We start from the raw sequence: 25,762 nt of genomic DNA, 5'->3' as shown, positions 1-25,762 counted from the left end.
CAAGTCCAGATCAAGTCCAAGTCCGGATCCATGTCCAGGCTATATGTCTAATTCCATGTTCATGTCCAAGTTCCATGCCCTAGCTCTATGTCCAAGTTCTCCATGTCCAAGCTCTATGTTCCATATCCAAGCTCAAATCCAAGTTCAAGTAGTCCAAGTTCCCATGAGTAATCTCCACAACTCCTACAACCTTATCGATGAAGAAAATCATGGATAAGCTCTTTTTGGCAAGAAAACTAATATAAAACGTGTTTTAATGGTTTTTGCGTGATAAAAATATCCGAAAAGTAGTTTTTAGGTTTTTGAAATTTTGTCCTCCGTACAGCTTTGAACACCCATGCATATATGTCCATACAAGTCTAGGACTGACCATACATCTGAAAAGCAAGTTGGAGAAGGTGTTGATGGCGAAGAAGGAGATCTCCATCATCATAATGATGCCCACACACACTCCACAATCTTTTTCAATCTTCAATGATTTTGTTCATGGTACTACAAGAGAAGTCCAATTCTTTTTATACTTGTAAGAGACCTTGCTTTTTGCCAAAAAGCCTTCATGCTTTTGCTTTGTCTTTTATGCTTTGCTTTTCTCTTTTTGCCTTTGCCCATGATAGGCATCAAACTTCACTGACTTGTTCCTTGCCTTGAACTCCTTGAGCTTTTTGGCATGAGGCTTAAGTTCTTGCCTCTTTCTCTTGCCCTTGTCCAACGGGGCAGCTCTCTTTGCATGAGCTTCATGGGCAATCTTAGGTGTTTCACTAAGCAAAGTGACATGGGTCTTTGGTTCTTGTGGCCCCACTGTATGTGACCTCGCTGAAATATGCCTTGTCTCGGCACGAGACAACTCAATAGGCAAGGTCTTTTGGCTTGCATGCCGATCACTGTCCCCATGATGTACATACGTGGAATCCATACGGCCTTTAGCATGCATGAATCTGTTTTCTCCAGTGCTATCAAGAGTGGATGCATGGCGAGAAGTGACCGATACTTCTTCTTTATGCAAAAATGATCTCAACCTTTGAGAGGCTGGGTCTCCATGCTTCAAATGGGGTGGATTCTTGAACATAAGCTGTCCATCCTCTCCCTCTTTTAAGTCACCCTTTCGGATAAGATAAGAAAGTGCCAACTCCCTTGGCTTCTTGCCCACTTCTCGAGCCATAAACTCAAAAGTCATGTCCACCATAGCATCAACTTTCTTGGCTTCTATGACACTTTCTACATCGGGGTCCTCATGCAAGAATTTCAGCTCTTGCTCTTTTGTCTGCAAGAGTCTCTTCATGTCTCCAATTTAGCCCTCAATGCATTGGGCTCTTCCTCATGCGTGGGTTCTTTACCACGTGATGGCTGTCCCATGAATGCACTGTCATAGACTCTCTCAAGAGGCTTATGCCTTCCATGCAATGCATCGGAATCCCGTGAAGCACTTGATTGGCCCCTCGAATTCGGCACTTCTAATGGGTTGCCCTAGCTGTCCATTGAATCAAGTGTTCGTACTTGCTTCCGATCTCAAAACTCCGTGTCTCATCTTGAGAAAGAGAGACGACTGGGCTCTGATACCAATGTGACCGTTCCCTACAGGCGGCCTACAGATTGGAAGACAATATACACATATTTAGAACACTTAATTTAACTGATATTAAACAATGGATACATTTTGTATTTCTTGGAGTATTTATATGTACAAGTGTCACGGGCGGGATAGGCTAGATTTCTCCACTAGGGAGTGAATACAACCAAACAAACTGGTTCAAGTCGATGAAAATGTGTGGGTCGAAGTAGCCTCAAATCACAGGCTCATTCCCACCTTCATTGGGTGCACACCTGCCTTTCATTGGTCTTCCGAGACCGTGCACAAACAGGCAAAGTGGTACACCGCGGAGGAAACATTTCTCGGTTCTCCCATATAAGCTTCGCACCCGGCTTTTCCTCTAGGTTTTTGCTAACCTTCACTAGCCCTCTGAACCTGAGGGCGCGGTTAGCACGCACATATAGGGGAAAACAAACCAACAAGAAAATTTCCAAGGAATGGAAATGAAAAAGAAATTCTCTGTTCTTGCACTACACAAAACTTGTAGAACTTGAAACTTAATTTTAAAAGTTGAATTTTACATAAATTTAAACATAGCACCTGGAGTAGCTTGTTGCAAATAAAACAACGGAAGAGTCCTTCCTCTATTTTGGAGTTTACATAAATTTAAACATAGCACTTGGAGTAGCTTGTTGCAAATAAAACAACAGAAGAGTCCTTCCTCTATTTTTGAGTCTCGTTCTTTTGTTTCAATAGCAGCAATCTGTACAACTAATAAGCTGTAGATAACACCATTTGCAACACCGTATGCAAGTAAATCAACATCACCAGGTGTACACAAGCCAGGAGCAGCAGGGCTGAAGACTGAATTTGTACGGGCAGCAGGTACAGTAGATGTTTAGGCAGCAAGTACTGTACGGTCAGCAGGTACAATGGGTGCTGCTGGTACAACTAGTACAGCAAGTACAGTAGGCGGGTGTTGCAGGTACAGGTATGTGTGCAGCAGGTACAGGTACGTGTGCAGCCCTGCAGGCACGTGTGCAAGTACAGCAGGCGGGTGCAGCCCTGCAGACAAGTACAGTTGCAAGTACAGTTCAGCAGCTTCAGGCGGGTACAACACGGCTGTAAGGCAGGTCTGAATTCAGCCTTTTGGGGAGAGAGGCGATGGAGGAAAGAGAGCAGCCAGCAGGCGATGGAGAGAAAGAAAACCACCAGCCTCACACGTGGGAAAGTACTAAAAATGTTCCATGCAAAGCCTTATCAAAGGTTATAAAACCTTAATACCCACTTAATACGATGGGCACCCACACTAGAAAATTTCTAGCCCTTCTTTTAAATGTGTGTGAACACATTAACTTATAAATATTAAGGTTAACCATAGTTTATGGATTTTACCTTTTAAAAGGGCCAAAATGAAAATACTTACCGCCTGTTCACACGCCACACCACCGAGTCAGCAAACAACACTCCACGGTACACAGTGGGTATTAAGGTTATAAAACCTTAATACCCACTTAATACTATGGACACCCACACTAGAAAATTTCCAGCCCTTCTTTTAAATGTGTGTGAACACATTACCTTATAAATATTAAGGTTAACTATAGTTTATGGATTTTAACTTTTAAAGGGCCAAAATGAAAATACTTACCGCCTGTTCACACGCCACACCACCGAGTCAGCAAACAACACTCCACGATACACTGGGGACGTCCTTGTCCAGTGTACAGGCACGGCATAACAGGCAGACACACGCAAACAAATCATGCAAAAACAAATTTATATATGCAGGCATAAATGCATGTGCACGTATAATGGATGAAATTTCCCTTTCATGAAACTTGTACAAGAAGTTCTTGTCGGGCACAAAACTGACGTGACAGAAATATAAAGATATGTCCTGGTCTTTCTATGGAGTGACAATCCCATAGGTAAGATGCCATCTTGGCCATACACGGGTGGCACCAACAGGCTCCTGTCCATATAGCATGAAGAAGGTCACACATGGGTGGCACGAAACTGGTTCCCGTCCATGTGACGCAGCACTGGTCACACACGGGTGGCACTAATCTGGCTCCCGTCCATGTAACACTAAAAGACTGGCCCTTTCACATGGGACACTGGCCTGGCTCCATGTGAACATGGCACAAATCTGGTCGCTCTATGGAGTGACAGTCCCATAGAAGTGGCTCCAAAAATGGAGATGGACCAAATGGTGACACTTGGCCACAAGTCTGGCCTTGTGCTTATTCAGAGAACCATTAGACTTGTATTTGGTTTTGTAAACCCACTTCATCCCAATGACCTTCCAATGGGTAGGCAGTGGCACCAATTCGCATGTATTGTTGCGCTCAATAGTGTCAAACTCTGCCTCCATGGCATGCTTCTAGGGTACTTGTGAGAGAGCCTCTTTGATGGTGATAGGCTCCCGATCTTTGACGATTTGTGACATAAGAGCATAGTTTACACATAGATTGTCCTTGTCGCCAGTCCGCTCCTGCAGTTAGAAAGAACGGTGAGGGCCCCCCTTTGAAGGGGAAGGCAGCTCTTTGAATCCTAAAGAGTGGACAATGTCAATGTACGATCTGGGAATCCGTCTGGTAGAGGTTGGAGTCTGTGCGGTAGGAGGTTGTTGCTCTAAATCCTTGCCATCATCTGCCCGATATTATATCCTCATCCACATGCTCATCTGCAAACAACTGGAGGAGGAAGCTTAATAGCCACCTTGGGAAGGTCATGAGAGGGCGGAGGAGAGATTGTGTCAGGAGGAGGAAGAACCCCCTCTAAAGATGATCCCTTAGAAAATGCATCATCACGGCTGAGAAGAATCTTTTCAGCAATAGGATCATAAAGGCGGTAGCTTTTGGAAGTGGTGTTGTACCCCACAAAGATCAGAGTACGTGATTTGGAATCCAGCTTACCCCTGTGATCTTTTGGGGCATGCATGTGTGACGGACAACCAAATACTCGAAAATGAGAGACATTTGGCTTCCGTCCAAGTAAGCCTCATACGGAGTCATTGAAGGAACAACAATAGTAGGGGACCTGTTGAGGGTATGAACTGCTGCGGCACAAGCCTTGGCCCATAGCAGATGAGGGAGAGATTGGTGCTCCATCATTGTCCATGCCATCTTGATAATAGTCATGTTCTTTCGCTCTACTACCCCATTCTTTGAAGGGGTGTCGGTGTTTGAGAACTCCCACTTGATGCCATACTTTGCACGGTAGTGATCAAACTCACAAGAAGTAAACTCGCCACCTTTGTTAGCTCTCAAAGTGAGAAGAGAAAAGACGGCTTCCCTTCTCCACCATAGTATGGCATTGTCGAAATTTAGAGAAGGCCTCACTCTTGTACTGCAAAAAATAAGCCCAAATGGACCTGCTAAAATCATCTACAAGAAGCATGACAAGTGAGAACGTCCAAGAGATGCTCTCCTCACCGCCTTCTTTGGAAAAGGTGCTCAATGTTGATCCCCCCTGAGGCAAGAGACACATTGCTCCTTTCTAGGCCCGATATTAGGCAAGCCCTCGATTAGTTTGTCGCGGAAGGCCTACCGTCGGGCCTTATGATTAAGATGTCCAAATCTAGCATGCTAGAGATCAAGTGGGAGGGGAGGGGAGGGAAGAGGAGAGAGCATGAAGCTTGTAGAGACCCTGGTCTGCATACCCTTCCCAAAGAACAATATCCGTCTTGTGATGAAGGATAAACTCTGAACCTGAGGTGAACTCCACTTTTGTGCCAAGACTACATAATTCTTGCATAGAAAGAAGGTGAAATCCAAGATCGGGAACATAAAGAATAGAAGAAGTAAACTTTTGTCCATGCTCGTTGTTGACAATCCTAATATGGAATTGATCATGGTGATAGACACAAGATTAAGCATAAGATTAAGGTGGGTTATACCACACTAAAAACTCCATGGGTAGAAATGAAATGATGTATTAACGTCTCTAAGAGGCCATAATGGCCTATGAGACCAAAACTGAGAGTACATCTCAAGTTGGTGCCTCATCAAAGAAAAGAACTAAATGAGACTAAAAAGTACAATAAATTGATTGTTCTACAGCTATAAGAACAGAACTGTAAGACTCCGAGATGATACTGAGTAGAAAATACTAAAAAATGTATATCAGGTAGATCCATGTATGTTGATCAGTTGAAGTGTTACCCTCTCCTTAGATCAAGTATCTCCACCATGGGACTGTCTAGAATGGAGAGGTCGTAGAAGTGAGGTAGACACCTCCGATGCCGAGCAGTAATGGCTTTGATCTGACGATGGTGAGGATGCCGTAGTCGGGATCCTGGTGGGCGTGGCCGACGAGCACGACATAAGATAATTGCTCTATCAGTGGTGACTCCCTGGGAGTGTGGTTGGTGCCCTGATGGCCCAATGGAGGAGGTATTAGGTGTGTGGGCTGGGTTGTTGGTGTTGGTGCCGGTGCCGAAGAAATTTGCCAGGGTCCTCTGTCTAGGTACATCATGGCTCGGCCTCCTGTCTGCTAAGAGGGTCTCTCTGTGTCTCCTGAGCTCAAGTAGAAACAATCCCCGGCATCTCTGATCCTCAAACTCCATGACCCTGCGTAACGGCCCAAAACCCTCTCGGAAGAGGCACTGATATCTCCATCGGATCTCATAATAGACTGTACATCAGCAAATGTAGTGTTCCTCTGTCTCTACCTCCTGGTAGCATAGCTGACAAATGCGGTCATCCAAGATCTCATGCACATATCGCCTTGTCTCAATCCGCAGTTGGTGTGATGAGGTCCAGATCTGTCCAATGGCACAACGTATCCCATGTGATAGGTGTACATCCATGTATGTCGGGCGGGTGATAAAATCATCTGGTGAAAGGTGTAGAAAATGGCTCTTGTAATGAGCCATTTTCGTGCCTAAGGGCTCAAGGGGGCTAGTCCATTTCCTCTTTGTGTCCACTCTGATGATATCCATCCTGATCATGCGGTTTTGCTCTGAGTGGGTGCGATCCAAAAATGAACAATCCAGACTGTATTGAAAGGGTCCCCAAATTGAAGCTCCATACAGGAGGGTCGGTGTGACAAACGTATCAAATAGCCACAATTTGGTGCATGGCTATTGAAATTGTATGTGTGCACACTGCCTCTCAAGTGCCCCCAAGGCTGCATGCCCTCGAGCTAATCTAGCTGCTGCTGCTGCCTCCTTCAGGGAGAAATGCGGTCCTGTGAAAGTAACTCCCAAGTAGACGCATGACCTGACGTACTCTACCGGCTCCCCTCGGAACGTGAACTGAGGCTCTGATCTCGTCACCCATGCCTGTGTGGTGTTAAACACCATAACCTTGGTTTTCCCAAGGTTCATTGTCAGATCTCTATCCGCACAGAAAGCCTGTAATGGATCCAGGTGTCTCTGTAATCCCTCCGGAGAGTTTGAGATTAGAACAATATCATCAGCATATAACAAGATGGGTATCAACACCCCTGCCAGGCATGCCCCTGGGCCTCCCAATCTGTCTACATAATCAGAGACCGCATCAATGTACAGTCCAAAGAGGGTGGGCGATAGTGGGCATCCTTGCTTCACCCCTATCGTGCTGGTCACCCTATCAGATAGTCCGCCTGGAGCTTGAACTCTGCTTGTCACAAACTCATACAAAGCATATATCCCCCACTGCATATCCTCGGGTACCTCAATGTCATGCAATCTGTGCATAAGCCTGGCACGTGGTACGGTATCGAAGGCTTTGCGGAAGTCCACAAAGCAGCAGTATATCCTTCTCTTCTGTGCCCTGCCCTCTTCAATAAGTGCCCGAAGTGTCAGTATGTGATCCAAGGTAGTAAATCCTCTCTTGAAGCCAGCCTGTCCATGTGCTCAATGACCATGCCTCTCTGCCCATCGGCTCAGCTCTGACTCCAATATAGAGCAATATAATTTGGCCAAGTAATGACCAATCATGATGCTTGGTACCATGGGGTCCCCACTCTTAAAGAGTGGTACAATGATATGCTTTGTCCAGCTTGTCGGGAAACCCTCACAAATGGCACGATTAAACACATGTATGATGAGCGAAGCCAAAGTGTCTCATGCATATGAGAAGTGGTCTCCACCTAGCCCATCATGATCCTGTGCCTTTCCATTCCGTAACTTGTGTATCGCATCTAGCACCATCTGCATAGTAAAAAAGGTGCTGCTAGCCGGTCTATCTCCCAGTGGAGGGGGGGTGGGGGGCTGTCCTGGTGCATCATATAGCTCTCTAGCATAAGTATGCCATGCCTCAGGTGCAATAATCGGAGTACCAGGCTGTCTCTCTTGAAACATCTTCCATGCCCTCTTGCTGTCCTTCCCCGGGAAGAGTTGGTAGATCTCCTCTTCTAGCTTAGCTAGATAGGCTCGTTTCTTCCTCTGCACAAGGCGCCGAAAGATTATCCTGGCCTGTCTATGCGTGTGAGACCCAATGGCAATCTCACGCTGTAGCTGTGCTTGTGTCTCACGACACTCATCATCATACCAACTGTTCTGTGGGGCAGTGCTACGGGGGTGGGTGGAAGGGATCATAGTGCAGGGAAACGCATATGAGGTGGATGCATGTAGAACACCTGCCAATCCTCTCCTGATCTCGTCTAGAGGGCTATGCGGGTCTAAAGCGAACAAGCCATCAGATACTGCATCCCGATAAACCCCAACTGTCTCATGTATAAACTGATATATCGGATACCTAGGTAGATTGAAACCCCGCACATCAGGTATCAATGAAGGAGATCCCATCAAGTAGTCCACTGTGCTCGCTCCCCCTTTAGAGTTCCAGTGTGTGAGAGCATCTGATCCTTGCCATCTCGATAAGCCATTGTATATGACCAACCCATGTGCACTCTCGAGTGTGAGAAAATGCTTGCCATAATCTGTAATCCCCCCCTCATCCTGTGCTGATCTTTGCAACCCTACATCCTCTGCCGTGATCTCCCGGTACATAGCCTCTTGAGTATCATACAACTCTGTCTGCACTGTGCCTGTACGTGCATTAAAGTCTCCCAATAGTAATATGTCTCCCATGCTGGCAAACCTCATGGTATCATCATATAGTGGTATATAGGGTGACTCTCCTAATGGTGCAAACCTGGAGTGGGCTGGGGGAAAGTAGCATACCGCCACATATAGCTCGTGGAGCCCCTCTCTGCATGTACCTTGCATCTGCATCTCTATGTACCACATGTATTTTGTCACGAAGCTCCTCCTTGTAAAGTATTGCCACTCCTCCAGATCTTCTGGTACCTCCCATTGTGCGTGGCTGAGGGCGGAAAACTGATTCCTATCTATAACCCCGGACGTCAGGAAGCCTCTTGTTTGTGCGCTGATGGGTCTTCGTATACATAGCAATATCACTGTCTGAAAGTATCCTGCATTTGTTCTAAGGGCTCCGTTGCAATTCCACACCGTGAATCGCAAGGTCTCATAGGCCGCGCACCGTCAAGCGGGCCTCCTCTCCGTAATGATGACTCGGCCATCTCTGTATACCGCCCATTTCCCCTCTTCCCTTGCCTCAAGCACACGCGGCATGTGTTCCTTCCGGTGTGCTATCTGTGTCTGTGTAAGGTCCTCATCAAAATAAATGTGTGTGTGTGTGAGAGAGAGAGAGAGAGAGAGAGAGAGAGAGAGAGAGAGATTTTATTAACGTCTTCCAAAAGACCGAACACGGCCTATGAGACAAATCGGTGTACCTGTATGGGGTATCCTTTGTCATCCCAACAAAATGAAAAAGTACTGAACTAAAAAGCTGAATCTGGGTGTGCAATAAGTACAATGAGTGGGGGAGGGGATGGAGCTCTACTACTAGGAGAATGCAAAGCTGTATGCATGGAGTATACAATCATGATATGCAACCTAGCTAGCTCCATCCTGTACCATACTGGGGGTATAAAATGGTATACATCAATGAAGGGGTGTCCACAGCTCCCTGAAGAACATGCCTGGGTCTGCTCTGAAGCGAGCCAGTCGCTCCGCACCCTCTCTGTGAAACTGAGCTCTGATCTCTGTCATCTCTCTCTGGTATAGGCGTGGTGTCCGAAAGCCAGGTGTTCTCTGTCTCCTGCGGGCTCTGAGTGTCTCTGCTCTCTGGAGAGTAATTCCCTGCCATGTAGGTCTCTCTGTGACGCTGTATGTCTAGAATGAATCTCCCCAGTATGCGCTGGTCTGCTGCCTCAAAGATCTGGCGTAGGGAATGTGGCTCTCTGAATAAAATGGGATCTCTCTCTCTCATGGCTGTATATGCTTTGCATCTGCATACATAATGCTCCTCACTCTCCACCTCCTCTCTGCACAATCTGCATACCCTCTCCTCTCGGGGGATCCGTGCTGCTCTGCCAGTCTCGATCTCCAATCGATGTGATGAAACTCTAAGCTGACCAATAGCCACTCGGGAGACGTGTGGTAAAAAGCCCTCCATGTATCTAAGCCTCTCTATAAATCCATCATCAGTGATACTCATGAAGTGATCTCTGTAGTATAGCATCTTCAGTGGAAGAGGCTGTGTAGGCGATATCCATGTCTCTCGTGTATAGAGCTGCCATAGGTCCTGTCTTGATACTCTGTTCCTCTCACTATGAGAGAGATGGATATGTGGTGCATCCCTGTCATACTGGAATGGTGGTAGATGATCCATGTCTAGGCCATGCTGTGAGAACCAATGTGTGACCTGTGCATACCATGATCCTTTGTCTCCTGCCTCAGCCAGCTATCTAGATGCCTCAAAAGCTATGTATGACAATCTGTCCTGTGGCATCTCTCTGAATCTGTCTAGTAGGCATATAGTCTGGAATATGGCCTCTACCATCATAGGAGGTGCAGCAAACTCTGCTCGGATAATGTCATGAGGTACTGATGGTTTGCTGCGTATCATGCGTGCCATCATGAGGGCCTGTGGTCTCTCTATCTGTGTCCACCAATGGGTAGCAAGGCCTGGCGCCCATACCGTTGCTCCATACATCAGTGCCGGTGTGACTAATGTGTCAAATAGCCAGCCCTTCGTCCGGGGCTCCTGAAAATGCGCCTGGTGGCACTGTCTCTCTAGCATAGCCAATGTTGCATATCCCCGTGTCAATCTAGCCCTGGTTGCTGAACCCATGGTGAAGCGTGTGGCTGCTACAGAGAAGGTAACCCCTAGGTACACGTATGATGTCACCACCTCCACTTGGCGTCCTGTGAGAGTGAATGTCAGCTGACTCCTGCCCTGTCTCGATTTATGAAAGACCATAACCTTGGTTTTCCCAAGGTTCATAGTAAGACCCCTCTGTGTGTAGAAATCATGGAGTGCATGTAGATGTTGCTGTAGACCTCTTGGAGACTCAGACACTAATGCAATATCATCAGCATAAAGCATAATATGTACTGAGGTACCTACTAAATCAACTCCATCTCTGCCTCCTCGTGTAATGAAGTCAGCCACCTCATCAATGTATAACCCAAATAGCGTGGAGGAAAGTGGGCATCCTTGCTTCACACCAATGGTGCTAGCAATAGTCTCGGACATACCTCCTGGACATCTGACTCGCCCAAAAACCTGCTCATATAATGCATAGATTCCCCATGTCATATCTGTTGGTATGCCAAGAGACTGCAGGCACTGAAAGAGCCTCTCTCGTGGTACTGTGTCAAATGCCTTGCGGAAATCCACAAAGCAGCAATAGAGCTTTCTCTTCCTCACTCTGGCCTGATGAATCATACATCTCAAAGTGAATACATGGTCAGTGGTAGAGAAAGCTCTCCTGAAGCCTGCCTGCCCTGATGAGCGTAAACCTGCTCGCTTAGCATATAAGCTAAGCTCTTGCTCCAACACTGCACTATAGAGTTTGGCCAACACGTGGCCAACCATAACCGTTCTGTAGTTGCTCGGATCGAGCATATCCCCTGTTTTGTGAATCGGCACGGTGTGCATCGTCCACTCCGTAGGCAAACCCTCTGCTAGTGCCCTGTTAAACAGGTGTGCAAGAAAAGGAGCCAAAGAATCTACTGCATATATGAGATGCTCACCCTGCAGGCCCATATGGTCGGCGGCCCGTCCATGCGATAGCTTCCTTTACCATCGAGTGGGTAAAGAAGCTAGCTGTGGTAGGTCGAGGCTCCTGTGGCTGAGGTATAGGTGGGTGCTGTGGGGCGTGGTATAGACTCCAAGATGATACTGAGTAGAAAATATTGGAAAATACTGAAAAATGTATATCAGGTAGATCCATGTATGCTGATCAGTTGAAGTGTTACCCTCTCCTTAGATCAAGTATCTCCGCCATGGGGCTGTCTAGAATGGAGAGGTCGTAGAAGCGAGGTAGGCGCCTCCGATGCCGAGCAATAATGGCTCTGATCTCGCGATCGTGAGGATGCCGTGGTCGGGATCCTGTGGGCGTGGCCGACGAGCACGACATAAGATAACTGCTCTATCAGTGGTGACTCCCTGGGAGCGTGGTCGGTGCCCTGATGGCCCAATGGAGGAGGTATCAGGAGGTGTGTGGGCTGGGGTGCCGGTGCCGGTGAAATCTGTCAGGGTCGTCTGTCTAGGTACATCATGGCTCGGCCTCCTGTCTGCCAAGAGGGTCTCTCTGTGTCTCCTGAGCTCAAGTAGAAACAATCCCAGGCATCTCTGATCCTCAAACTCCATGACCCTGCGTAACGGCCCAAAACCCTCTCGGAAGAGGCAGTGATATCTCCCTCGGATCTCATAATAGACTGTACATGGGCAAATGTAGTGTTCCTCTGGCTCTACCTCTTGGTAGCATAGCTGACAAATGTGGTCATCCAAGATTTGATGCACATATCGCCCTGTCTCAACCCGCAGTTGGTGTGATGAGGTCCGGATCTGTCCAATGGCACAACGTATCCCATGTGATAGGTGTACATCCGTGTACGTCGGGCGGGTGATAAAATCATCTGGTGAGAGGTGTAGAAAATGGCTCTTGTAATGAGCCATTTTCGTGCCTAAGGGCTCAAGGGGGCTAGTCCATGTCCTCTTTGTGTCCACTCTGATGATATTCATGATCACGCGGTTTTGCTCTGAGCAGGTGAGATCCAAAAATGGACAATCCAGATTGTACTGAAAGGGTAGTAGTGCCTCTATCCGTAAACCATGTAGGTCAAACCATGATCTCATGAGAGTGAGAGTGAGAGTGAGAGTGAGTGAGAGAACATTGATGAAGAAGCTGAATACAATTGCTTGAGGCAGGGAGTGGGCTCTGTGTGTAGAAGGTAGGGGTGGAAAACACTCAAAACTGATCAATCAGAACGATGGGGGGCAGTGCCTATAAATAGGCTAGGCGGAAGCCGAAGAGTCGGGAAGCCAAAGAGTCGGCCATCTTCGTACTCTCACAACATAGGAGATGAAAATGATGAAATTCGTAACATTAAACATGGCCAAAACTACTTAAACATGGCCACTTAATCACGATCTACAAATTACTTTGCATGGAATGAAATAACTCGAAACATCCACATAGTGCTTAAAATAAACTTGCATAGGTGCCATGGCATTTGGGCCAGAATGGGCCCCTCCTTGGATTTCTTTATTGCGAAGGATAATTTTCACTATTCCTTTGGGGACTCACACATTTACTAGGGCTCTTGGCAGATTATCTAGATACAAACGCTTTGAGCATACATAACCATGAGAATATATTGTGTAACATACAATGCCCAATTTGAGTATTACCACCCAACAACAGGGCAATCATGAAATATCAGCTGGTACGATGATGAAAAGATTGGTTCACGGGCAATCTCCATGGGTTCACAGACCCGGAAGAGATTTCTATGGGCTTCGATAGAATAACCGAAATACCAATAAATAGGTTGAGGCACAAAAGTGAAGTCTTTGCTCTCACAATAGATTACACGAACTCATATATCCATAAGCCAAACATTCTTCTGCTCATGCTGCTCATAATACATGCTTGCTTCCGTAAGTGGATAGGCTTGTAGGTTAGCCAGCAAACCTGGACAAATATTGACCTTTGCTCCAGCCGACGGGAGAACACTCTGTATATGCTGGCGGATAGCCCCTCCAAGTCCACAATTAGTCAAATCGCCTGCCCAAACAGCAACACTGGTTGCTCTCCTCAGGATTAGCTATGAGGTCAGTTAGTGCATGTCTTGCACATGACAAAGAACCAAAGCTCTGATACCAATGTAACTCCGAGTGGGCAGAAGGGGTTTCATAAAACACTTGACTATTAATGCAATTAAACACTTAAATTGGCCACAGCCAAACATATGCCACTTAATTCCACAAAAGTGTAAAAGAGAGATGCACATTTTGACACCACATAGAGGCCGGAATGGTCTGCTCCTTCTTAGAGTATTTTACTACCCAAGGAGAAAAATATCATGTACAAGCTTTCAGGGAGCATAGGCCATGGTTGGGTGGTGAGCTTGGAATGGGTAAGCAGGCTGATATAGGTAGCTAAGGCTAATAATTATATATCCATGAATATTTGCTATTTATGATTGATAGGTTATTTATAGCAGCAGTAACCACTATATAAGTGAGGTATGGCTTATTATCATTAGGGATGGATAGTTGGTTTGTGCCTAGACCAAGAGTAGTCGTACTTTTGCCATGGACATGGCGAATTACAGATAGTCTTGCGGAGGGCCTTTACGGGCAGGCTGTGGTGGTATGATTTGGCAGGGTTTAGCTTTAGCCCTTGGCTCTAGAGAGTTCTGCAGACGTGGGCCGTGGTTGGGTGGTGAGCTTGCCTAACCTTGTGTTTAGCCTGTGATTTAGGTGATCTTTTAGGAGGATCTTACACCAATTAAGATTTTTTCTTTTTTGTGTTTGTGTACATAGTCTAGTTGCGTTGATTTTGTCATGGAGGTTGAGATTGTTAATGTTTTGAGAAATGTCTTCCTTAGGTATTAAGGCTGGTATAAAGAATGAGTGAACAATGTCTCTGAATTTAGGATAATAAGTTTACAAACAAATCATTCCTGGCTGAGCAAATTCATGTAGGCAGCATTTCTTGTGGGGGAACTTATGATCTGTCTCTAGGTTCACGATTTCTCTTGTTTGGTGGCTAGGGAAAACTCTTCAGCAACAAAAGTGATCTCTTGAGGTGGAAATCATACTTCAATTCTTTTAGAATTAGGGTGAGTAAGTAACCAACTACCTAGGGTGCTTCAGGAAGCTTCTACTGATACTCTATACGAGTGTTGAGCCCATGAAACAGTTAGGGTTTTGTGGATGAGTTAAAGCCGTCCTTGCCTATAGATTCTCATGCACATAGCCTAGTGGGATTTCTGACGTAGTTCATATTACTAGGACCCTTGAGGCATGGGAAAGTTCCAAGTCTGGGATGTAGCAGCCACCTCAGTAGAAGGGCCAGGATAAGGGTGGGCAGTCCAAGGCCAAGCATGGTAAGGACAAGCTTAGTGGGGAGCCTTGGTGCCTCGCCTCAATCCTGAAGCGTGCCATGCCAAGGGAGCTGCCAATAAGCCATTTTGTCTGCAGTAATAGGCTTGGCAGCTCTAGATAATCCTGTGCCCCTCCCACTCCCACTCCCACGAATACGACAGCTGCTCTTTGGTGATGTGCTGAGAATCAATGCATGAGCATGTGATGTCCATTATCTTTGATGGAGGAGCCTCAGAGGACATCACCAGGACTAGTTTGGTTGAGTGGTTGAAGTTAATGATCATGGTAGACACTAGTGGTGTGGTTTTTGGCTGAATGTGGACTATGGCTAAGGCTTGATACTGTCCAGTAAACTGATTTCTCCCCAGATCTTTTATGAAGACGTTTCCACGGTTTATTTTCCTACTGCAGTTGATAAACGTGATCTCTATAGTAATGAAATTATCTTTTGTGTGAAGCCATGTTGCATACCTTTGTGTTTCATGCAAGTGTGAAGGTTGTTATTTTGTGATTGCTTGTAAATTCAAATATCACAATGCCAAATTTGTGTGCTGCACTTGTTTGTCTAGTGAGAAATGAGTCGTGAGATAAGACCTTCAAACTGCAAATGCATGGGGTGAGACAGGAACTGGAAGAAAGATATTAGAGTTAGAGGAAAGAGATGTAGGGGAGGCTAAAAATTGAAGAGGATGCAAGAGTAAAGGGAAGGAAACAAGATAGAATCAGTTAGAGGAAAAAGATGCAGGGGAGGTTAAAGGTTGAAGAGGATGCAAGGGTAGGGGGGCAATTTGTTAGGGCAAGAACTTTTTTTTGGAGTCTGAGTAGGTTGTAAGATGCTGGATGCAAGAGATGATTATGGGTCACAATGGGTAGGGGGCAGACAGTAAGGCTACCTGTAAAAAAACACCAGAAGAAAATGGACATTAATACTGTAAACCATTGTCCCACCACCTCGAGCTGCTTTTCAGCTGTTCATTGTCTATACCTGCCCTGTAAAGGCTTCATTTGTGTACATCATTTGCTTCCCATATACTTGTGCAATATGAGCTGAAGTGGTGTAATATTTTCTTTAAAAATTCTTCTTTTGAAGCTGATAAGGCTTAGTATATCCTTGAATATCAATATACGTATGATTATTCACAAGATGTGCTGAAGTAGTGATTTGGTATGTTTTTTTTTTTCCGTTCAACTTTTGAAGCTGATAAGGCATAGCATGCCCTTGAAGCTTGGAATGCGGATGATAAAAGATGTTCCTTTTGTTCATGGTGTAGGATGCTTCATCTGCAGAAAGTTTTCTTTCAAGAAGTGCCTTTCAGGGTGTTATCTTTCAGCAAGAGGCAGCTGATGATGATGAGGGAAAGCTAGTGCAGAAAGGCAACGTGTCCAATGCAAACTTCACTGGGAACACACAAGGTGTGCTAGATGTAGCTCTGACCTAATTCTTACATTTTTAAAACCACTAGGCATAAGGGTAGGCTTTCAGTTTGATTCTCGTGAAATGTGTGTACAAGGCTGTCTTTAGTTCTTCCATGATTGTTTACGAAAAGGTGCAGATTACACTTGGGTGCTGTGCCTATTTCTTGTAGCATATTTCTAACCGAATTATTTGGCTTGGGCTGCTGATGTTGCAGTGATGGGATGCTATGAAATGTATCTTGCAAAGTTTATTATTGTCATAAAGTATCATCATGTTAGTCTCAAGCACACAGTCGTGAGCAAATATCTTGTTATAATCAGCTGGGTCTTTTCTTTTTTCTTTTACACAGATTCTGTACTGGTCCAATTTAGAATCCATTGTCCACGGGTGCAAAGTGGCCAATCAGTAAGTTGGCAAGGAGTTCTTCTGTATTAGAGTCATCTCTTATATGTTACATGTTGTTCATGATCAATAGAGTTCTGATTTTCTGGAAATTTTTTCACATCTTTACAGGTCTTCTTGACTGGTAGCGTGACAGTATTGGGGAACTGGGTATTTAGAAAAGCATTGAGGCTGTCAACTGTGCAGGGCTCTTGTTGGCAGGGGGAGTGTTTGATAAAAAGAAGCGAGTTTCCTCTAAGATATCCTATCAACAGATATTTTACCTTTTTCTCTCTGACCTAAATGATTACATGTAGCAAGTAAATCCATAAGCTCATGACAATATGCTTGCTTTTCCTGTGGTGGCAAGTAGTGGGCTGGACTTGGCAAGTAGTCAATCTTCTTAAATAATAATTTCTTTTTTGCTTCCCTTAACACACAATACACATATAAGTACATTGTGAAGGACCAAGCTGAGGTTATTCCTGAAATTGGTCGGGACAGAGAGCTGTGTTTTGATGGTGCTAGCAAAAGGCACCCTGTAATGATGATAATTTCTGATGGTTATTTCAAGGTATTTATTTTGCTGGATCTATTTTAGCAGAAACTTCTAAACAGCATGTTGTCCGTGGATATGCAATTTGCCGTGGATGCTGAACATAAGCATCGACTTAATCTTCAACATCTTGTTTTAACATTTTTCCAGGAAAATCCATGGAGGGGTGCAGGTCTTGCCGTACCCGTCTTTTCTTTGCGATCCGAGAGTGATGTGGGTGCTGGTGAATTTATGGATATAAAACTGTTAGTGGATTTTGCTGTTGAAGCAGGGTTGCACTTGATTCAATTGCTTCCTGTCAATGACACCTCAGTGAACAGAATGTGGTGGGACTCCTATCCATACAGGTAATACACCCAAGGGTACTTTGTGTAGCTCTTTCGTGAAGAGTTCAATATGATTGAGTTGGGGTTTCATAGTTAGGTTTTTATAGTTTCATGGAGTTGATATTTGACAAGAGTGAGTGAGGTGGGACTTGTGCTACAGCTAGTCCAGTAATTTACAATGTTGCTGTATTGTTTACTTTCCTTCAGCTCTCTTCTGTGAGAGATGGTTTGGCCGAGCTGTTTGTACTTGTAGATCTCTTGCATACTCATTATTGTTCTTAAATGGCAGCTCATTATCAGTTTTTGCATTGCATCCTCTCTATCTGCGCCTTCAACAACTTTCAGAAAACATGCCTCAGTCTATCACGGTTGGCTTTCATCTTTCTTTAGTCTTTGTTTAGATAAGCTTGTATCAATCTCATGATGTAGTATAGGTAATTTCATCATTCATGTGGTAGTTAACCATAAAATCCCAATGTCTCATTGCCTTACATTCTAATTATTCTGTACAGGAGGAGATTGAGAGTGCGAAGGAAAAACTAGATTTGAAGGTGAGCTCGATTACATGTGTAATTGAACAATAATCTAATGTATTTCTGTTGTTCCTGCACATACTGCATTGAGTAACATGCCAATATTTGGGTTTGATCTAAGTTATCCAAGTTTAAGGGACTCCATAGTTATCTCACAACCTTAAAGTGAACCAAATTATGTGTCTGCCTTCTGCATAGTAGCATCTTGAATCCTCTCAGCATATTACAGTTTCGTGCATCACTGCAGTTGGATGCCATGTGTGTAGAACACACGTGCCTATGTGCTAGAATTCTCCAGAGATAGAAAGAAGAGCAGCGGAATCAAACACATACAATGCACACGAGTCCTAAACTACTGATCTGTATTATGTACAAGAAAGTAGTGTTACAAGTGAATCTCTTGTACAAAAGATGACTGAGAAATGAAGACGTCAAATCATAGCCCAAACATTGCTGAAGATATCCTGCTAGCCTACGCTCGAAGAGAAACGTTCCAGAACTAGTGCTGAGAAATGTAGACGATTTTGATGATTTTTGGCGCATGTATGTATATGCACTTGAGGTGTTGGTCAGCCACTTTAGATGGTGTCGGCTTGTGGAGAGGACTGCACCTATTTCTGACCCGGCCGATATCTGTCCATTGGCTGACTACCATGTGGCATAGGTGCCTGTCCTGAATGCTGTGCATGCTGCCTGACTGCCTGCTATGGGTCAAAATTTATTTTTTGGGACAAGGATGTGTATCGATGGATCCGGAGAAGATTGCGGCCATTGTTTCGTGTCCCATACCGAAAAATGTGCATGAACTCCATGGATTTCTTGGCCTTAAAGTCTTTTATCAGCATATTGTGGAACAATATGCCCAGAAGACCAATCCTCGAATAGATGCTATAGAGGAGGATCGGGTGTTTTGTTGGACTCCGCTTAAGCAAGCATATTTTGAGAAGCTCAAGGTGATTATGTCATCTGCTCCCGTTGTCCGGTTCTGGTGTTATTGTCAAGAGCATCAAACTCTTTGGGAGGAGTTCTTGCCATTGGTGGAGCATGTCATTGATGACATCTGGGCTTATGGCACAACGAAGGGACAACAATTTATTATCCTCTTCGATATGGGCAACTCTAAGGGTGCCATTTCTTCTCAGTTGGCTAAAAAGAGGAGTTGTATACTTATACCCCATTATCTGGACGTGGACGGGTTCACACTTGGTCTTAACACTCATATTTCCAATAAGGCTCAACAGTTTGAGTTCAAGGTTCAAAAGGACACATTTCAGTGGAGCTTCATTGTCTACCTCTTTTGTGGTGTGATATGATTCTTGGCATTCAGTGGTTTAGGGAGTATGCACCTATTCTTGATTGGAGGTAGGACACTTTCACAAATGTTGATGGTGTTCCCGAGCCATCTCCCATATCTAGGCCCAAAAAACCATTAGAAAAGGAAGCGAATGTGCTTTGATTTAAGTTCGTAGCCAACAGTCTATCGTTCAACTGTTAACCCCTTTGAAGCAAAGGAACGAAGGTCTCCTCGCACAGGATCAAGATATTATGTTGAAGGATGATCTCCCACCTCGTCGTCTCGTGAGGATCATCACATTGAGTTGGTTCTTAGGATCGAATGGCCGAGTAAGTTTCCGTATCGCCTTTCTAAGACATTGGAGGGCGAATTGGAGCAACAACTTTCCGAGTTATTCCAAGTTGGATTCATCCGGTCCTCATCCTCGCCTTTTGCTTCATTGATTTTATTTGTGCAAAAGAAAGACAAGTCCGCCCGATTATAGGACACTCAATAAGCTCAGAGTTACAAACAGGTCCCCAATACCCATGATAGAGTATATTCTTGAGTGATTCAATGGTGCTAAGTTCTTTTCTAAGATAGATCTTCAAAGTGGCTATCATCGGGTTTGGATCTTTATGGCTGGCATTCAAAAAACAGCCTTTAGGACTAAACGAAGCCACTACGAGTTTGTGGTGATGCCATTCGACCTCACCAATGCACCGACGACGCTCAACAAGATGATGCCTAGGGTTTTTGTGGTTGTCATAGGAAAGTGTGTGTTCTGTCAGAATGCGCAGTGGAGATGATGACCAAATCTAGGAACACGAGCAAACGCAATGCAGAAAAACATCAAGAGAGAGAGAGAGAGAGAGAGAGAGAGAGAGAGAGAGAGAGAGAGAGAGAGATAGAGGCATGTAACTCTCCTGTATATACACAAAGAAGATCCCGAATAATGATACAACAATGGCAAGGGGCTGTGGGGCCATTTTATATGGCCCGAATGATGCAGTCGGCCTGTAGAAGGGCAGCCGACAGGCCCTGAACCTCCACGACCAGCCAAGACAACCAGTCGGCCAGCACATGTGAGAGGTTGTGGACCCGAAGCATCAGTCGGCCAGCTCATGGGCCCTCCTGCCAACACTGGGCATCCACCCAAGCCAAGAAAAATGAAAAAAATATGGGGAAAAATACGTGGAGTGAGGAAAAATGAGAAAAGCACCTACAAGGGCGGGCACACCCACAACAGAGGCCCTAGTGTCTCATAAAGACAGGAGATGACTTCTAACACCCCCTCTCAGCTCCTGGCTGTGAAACCAACCACAGGGAGTTGGGGTGCCGCTTGAGCAAAGCTTGAGATAGCGACTTCGTGAAGAGGTTCACCGTATTGTCCTCCGTCGAACAGAACTCTAGCAAGATGTCCTGAGCAACGATCTGTTCACGAACAAAGTGCCTTTGGATGACTGTGGGTTCCTCTAGTGGAAGCCCAATCCTGCCATGCAACCTCTGCAACCTCACAAACAGCATCACAAGCAGCCCGGTACTCTACCTCTGTCGATGACAAGGCAAAATATGACTGCCACTTACTGCTCCATAAAACTGCTCCTGGGCCTGAAGTAGATCTCCTTGTGTCTTGATCTCCTCCCCAATTTGAGTCACTCCAACCGTGGAGTCGGACTCCATCCATCAATCCCCCTCCTGTGTAAAAGAGACCAAGATCCTTCTCATGCTGCAGAAACCACAACATATGCAATCCTGCCTCCCAAAGAGTCATCTGCAACCACGAGCTCAACTGCCTCATCAGGAAGCTCTCGTCCAATCTGGTATCCATCAATCAAATCAATGAACCATTCTGCTTCTGAGTCAAAGAGGCATCACATTGCTCAAAAGGATCAACACCTATTACGGTGGAAAGCCAAATCCTAAAAACCTGTTGAAGACCATGCAAGGCCTTCTGAAACGTGTCAACCACCCCCTCTGAATCCGGAACCACAAAGCCTGGAGAATCCACCTCCTGCAAGTAAACAACTGCCACCTGCCTGGCTTTCCGATAGGTCCCCGTGGAAAGAACATCCTCATCTACAGGAGTTTCTTTGTCCCGAATACTACGAGACATCAGAGCTTAAGTTACCTGTTCAGTTTCCTTTGACTGACGAACACAAGAACCACCAACATCAGTACTGGAAAGTTCCTGCCAACTGCTGCCATCAATTGGCAAGCTATCCTCCATCTGGTCTCGGAAAGCCTGCACTTGCAACGTATCCACACTTAAGTGGCCATTACCAGACCGCCACTCATCACAAACTTGAGGACCTGGGAGAGAGAGTGCTGAAAGCTTGTAAACTCCATTCTCCACTCCGCCTTTCCAAACTACCTGGCCTGTTGCCTTGTCCCGAAGAGCAACAAAATGCTCATCAAACTCCACCCGTACGCTAGTCTTGCAAACCTGATGCACTGACAACAGATGAAAACCAAGTGCCGAAACATACAACACCTGGGAGGAATGCTTCCTCCCTTTGCCATCGGGAACTATGTCCAACCTGCCCTCACTGTGAACTGGGATAGTGGATGTATCCCCAGTAAGAATGTGACCAGAATACCTGCAGAGATCCTGTAAATCTGAACGGGAAAGAGTCATGTGCCTAGAAGCACCACTGTCTAGAATCCACTCCCGAGTATCCGCTGCGGAGAGTCCTCCAACCTCCTGCTTGCCTGAAGAAAATGAAACATCGGTGTCCATCACCTCCAAGTGCACAAAAGCCGGAGTCTTCATGATTGCTGCTGAGGAATCTTCACCCTTCTCGGTCTTCCGCTTGGGACACTGCCTCCAATAGTGGCCTTTCTCGCCACAATCATTACAGGTCCTCTTTGCCTTTAGTTTCTTGCGGTCAGCGTCAGACTTCTTCTCAGAAGACTTCTCCGATGAAGCCTTCCCTTTGCCCGAGTTACGGCCTTTCGATCGTTGGCCAGTTAAGGCCTCCGAACCTCTGCCCTGTGGAGGATTCGTGAATCATTCCTCCTGGTCCAAGACCATGGGCACAAGCTCCTCCCACTTGATGGTGCGGAGCCTGCCATTGGTAATCAAAGACGAGTAAAATGCTGAGTACTGATGAGAGGGCAAATGCGACAGCAATGTTATGGCCATGTCCTCTGATGATATCTCCTTCCCAGCCTGCAGAACTTCTTGCTGAAGAGCCTGTAGCTTGTTAATATACTCCCGCATCGTTGACGACTTTGCATAACCTGCATTTGTACTTCCAGGGAAATCCTGTTCATGGGCGATACCCTGTTGTAAAGAGACGCCAAATGCTGCCATATACCTCTGGCCAGCGTCATATGCTTTACATGATTGATTACCTGCGGTGTGCAGTTCAGGAAGATAAATGAACGGACCCTGGTGTTGACACGATCTCACAACTGTGCCTGTGTCTCCCGGTCCTTACAAATCGACGGTAACTCCCCTTCCTCTACTTCCGGCCGTGGAACCCCAACAACGATGAAATCAGCAAGGTCATAAGACTCGAGAACAGATTCCATCATAACCTTCCATATGCCGTAGTTGTTCCCGTCCAACTGACGGCCCATCGGAAACGTGGGGAGTGTAGGGATGGATCTTCACATGCCTCTCGGTCATCTCTAACAAATCTGCCATTGCGGGGATGTACTCTGAAGAAAGGGTGGGTGGGTGGGAACAAAGAAGAACTTACACCTGCAAGTGGTTGTTGTTGGTGTTGGACTCACACACTCACACACACAAACCTGCACATTAGGGTTAGGTGCAGGATGGAGAAGCTCACACACAGAAATGAGAGAGAGAGAGAGAGAGAGAGAGAGAGAGAGCCAAAAGTGTGGTAGCCACAAAATGCAAGTCTATCCTTGCATGTGTGTCACATCCATATAATATAGAAGTACAAAATATTATATGTAGAGTGTCCTTTCACACTTGATATCCAAGGAGAAAAACCACATGGGAAAAAGTGCCCTTGGTAAGCCTTGTTCACACATAGCACTACCATAAGTGAGCATCAAACTTTTCTCAAGGTAAAGCCTTTGTGAATAGATCTGCGACATTATCCTGTGTAGGGCAGTAAGATAAATTGATCTCCCTTGCATGTAACCTCTCTTTGACATAGTGATAATGAATCTCAATGTGCTTGGTACGTGCATGAAATACTGGATTTCGTGCCACGGCCATAGCACTTTGGCTATCAGTGATGAGAATGGTGGTGGGTGTCTGCTGACACTCACGAAGATCAGCCAATAATCTCCTCAACCATACACAATCTACTATAGCTGTGAAGACTGCCCTGTACTCAGTCTCACAAGTAGATGTGGCAACAGTGGGTTGCTTTTTACTCAACCAAGATATGCATGAACTACCAAGAAAAAAACAATTCCCACTGGTGGATTGCATGTTATCATAATCACTAGCCCAATCTGAATCACTATGTGCATAAAGCTGCAAGCTGCCCCCCTTGGGATAGAACAAACCAAGATCCAGGGTACCTTGAAGATAACGAAATATGCGTTTGACTGCTTGCCAATGCTTTGTGCCTGGGGTGTGCATGAATTACAGACACCCCAAAAGATATGTCTGGCCTCGTGTTACACAAGTAAATGAGACATCCCACTGCTTGGTTGTAAATGCCAATCTCAAAAGGCTCTCCAATATCATGCATAGTAAGCCGTACACCTGGTTCTACTGGAGTAGAAATGGGCTTACATTCATCCATGTGAAACCTTTTTAGCAAACTTTTTATGTACTTAGTTTGCTGCATAACAATGCTATCATCTGTATGCATAAATTGTATGCCAAGATAGTAGTGTAAAGGTCCCAAATCTGACATATCAAATTCAGCTTTCAAATCAGCTTTGAAATTTGAAATTTGTGCTTTGCTAGTATCTGTAATGAGCATGTCATCTACATACAAGATGACTATGAGAATATTGGCACCGGTTTTCTTCACATACAATGTGCTTCCAGCTGGACTATTCACATAACCTTGGCTGGTCAGATGAGCATGTATTTTATCATACCAAGCTCTTGGAGCTTGCTTTAACCCATACAATGCTTTGTGTAACCTGCGTACTTTATGTTCCTCACCAGGAACTACAAAACCAATGGTGTTATGGTTTTCATAGCTTTTGTTGGACACCTGTTCAATACATGAGTTGCACACATTATAGCTTCCATCCAAAAATTGTGAGGCAACTTTTGTGCTTTCACCATGCATCTTGCCATATCCATGAGAGATCTATTTTTCCTTTCAGCTACACCATTCTGCTGCGGTGTATAAGGCACAAAACATTGGTGTTTGATACCCTTTTGAAGCATATAATCCTTGAATGCATTTGACATGTATTCTCCACCTCTATCTGAGCGGAGTGTTTGGACTTTACATCCACACATATTTTCAGCCATTGCTACAAAGTGTCGAAAGCATGCAAACACCTCTGTTTTCGCTTTCAAAGGGTAAACCCAAGAGTAATCATCAATGAATGTGACGAAGTAAAGATGCCCCCCTATGGATGGTGTCCGCATTGGACCACATACATCACTATGTATGAGCTGTAATTTACTTTCAGCTCTAATAGCTCCATCTTTGGGGAATGGTTTTCGTTGCATCTTTTCCAAAATACACCCCCCACATACATGTCTTATCGGAGACTCAAGAGGCGGCATATTATCAACCATATGATGCTTCTGTATACGCATCAAACTCTGAAAATTTACATGCCCAAAACGAGCATGCCATAGCTCTGCATCATGCATAGCACGACGACTGTGGGCAGCCACTGTATTTGCATCATAAGTACGCTTGTCATAGCTGTCCAGCTTATACAAGCCTTTGTATCGTGTTCCAGAAGTGACTATTTCATAACCCTTTGATGGGTCTTTTACCAAACACTTCCCATCTTCAAATTCAACCTTTAAACCTTGGTCGTTTATGGCTGAGACGGAGAACGGATTTTTCTTTATGCCTGGAACATACAATACATTTTTCATACATATATTGGCACCATTGGCTGCAATAAGTATGACATTGCCAATTCCCTTTACTGGATATGTGGTATGATCTGCACATGATACAGTGCGGCCTTTTGAAGCATAAACCAAGTGCTGAAATACATCTTTGCATGAAGTGATGTGGCTCGAAGCACCACTATCAAAATACCATGTTACATCCTGTCTGTTAGATGCAATGCAAGACATATCATTGTCTGAAGCACTTGGTGTGTCACTAGTGCATGTGACCAAAAAAGTGTACTCTTCTTGAATTACATTAGCTGATTGCTGTGCTTTGTCATCAGAAGAGTCTGCTATTGCATTGCCTGCTTCTTTTCTTTTCTCTTTTGCAATCCGTTTCCTACATTCACTGATGTAGT

At 45.2% G+C, this 25,762-nt stretch overlaps 1 protein-coding gene across 1 annotated transcript in view; it reads left to right on the top strand.

Annotated features, from left to right (window-relative positions):
- LOC147641488 (4-alpha-glucanotransferase DPE2-like) overlaps positions 1–25,762 on the top strand; it is a 70,548-nt gene that overhangs the window by 2,532 nt on the left and 42,254 nt on the right. The window contains exons 2-8 of the mRNA XM_086782838.1: positions 16,161–16,302; positions 16,656–16,711; positions 16,820–16,947; positions 17,135–17,261; positions 17,394–17,590; positions 17,859–17,937; positions 18,082–18,120. Coding sequence (XP_086638964.1) covers positions 16,161–16,302; positions 16,656–16,711; positions 16,820–16,947; positions 17,135–17,261; positions 17,394–17,590; positions 17,859–17,937; positions 18,082–18,120 — 768 coding nt within the window. The remainder of the gene's footprint in view (positions 1–16,160; positions 16,303–16,655; positions 16,712–16,819; positions 16,948–17,134; positions 17,262–17,393; positions 17,591–17,858; positions 17,938–18,081; positions 18,121–25,762) is intronic.

This window comes from Cibotium barometz, chromosome 1 (genome assembly GCF_041138505.1).
Source record: "Cibotium barometz isolate CiBa-2024 chromosome 1, ASM4113850v1, whole genome shotgun sequence".
In the NCBI taxonomy this organism is placed as follows: Eukaryota; Viridiplantae; Streptophyta; class Polypodiopsida; order Cyatheales; family Cibotiaceae; genus Cibotium; species Cibotium barometz.
Note: the sequence above shows the minus strand (reverse complement) of the source record. Positions and strands in the feature narration are given on the sequence as shown.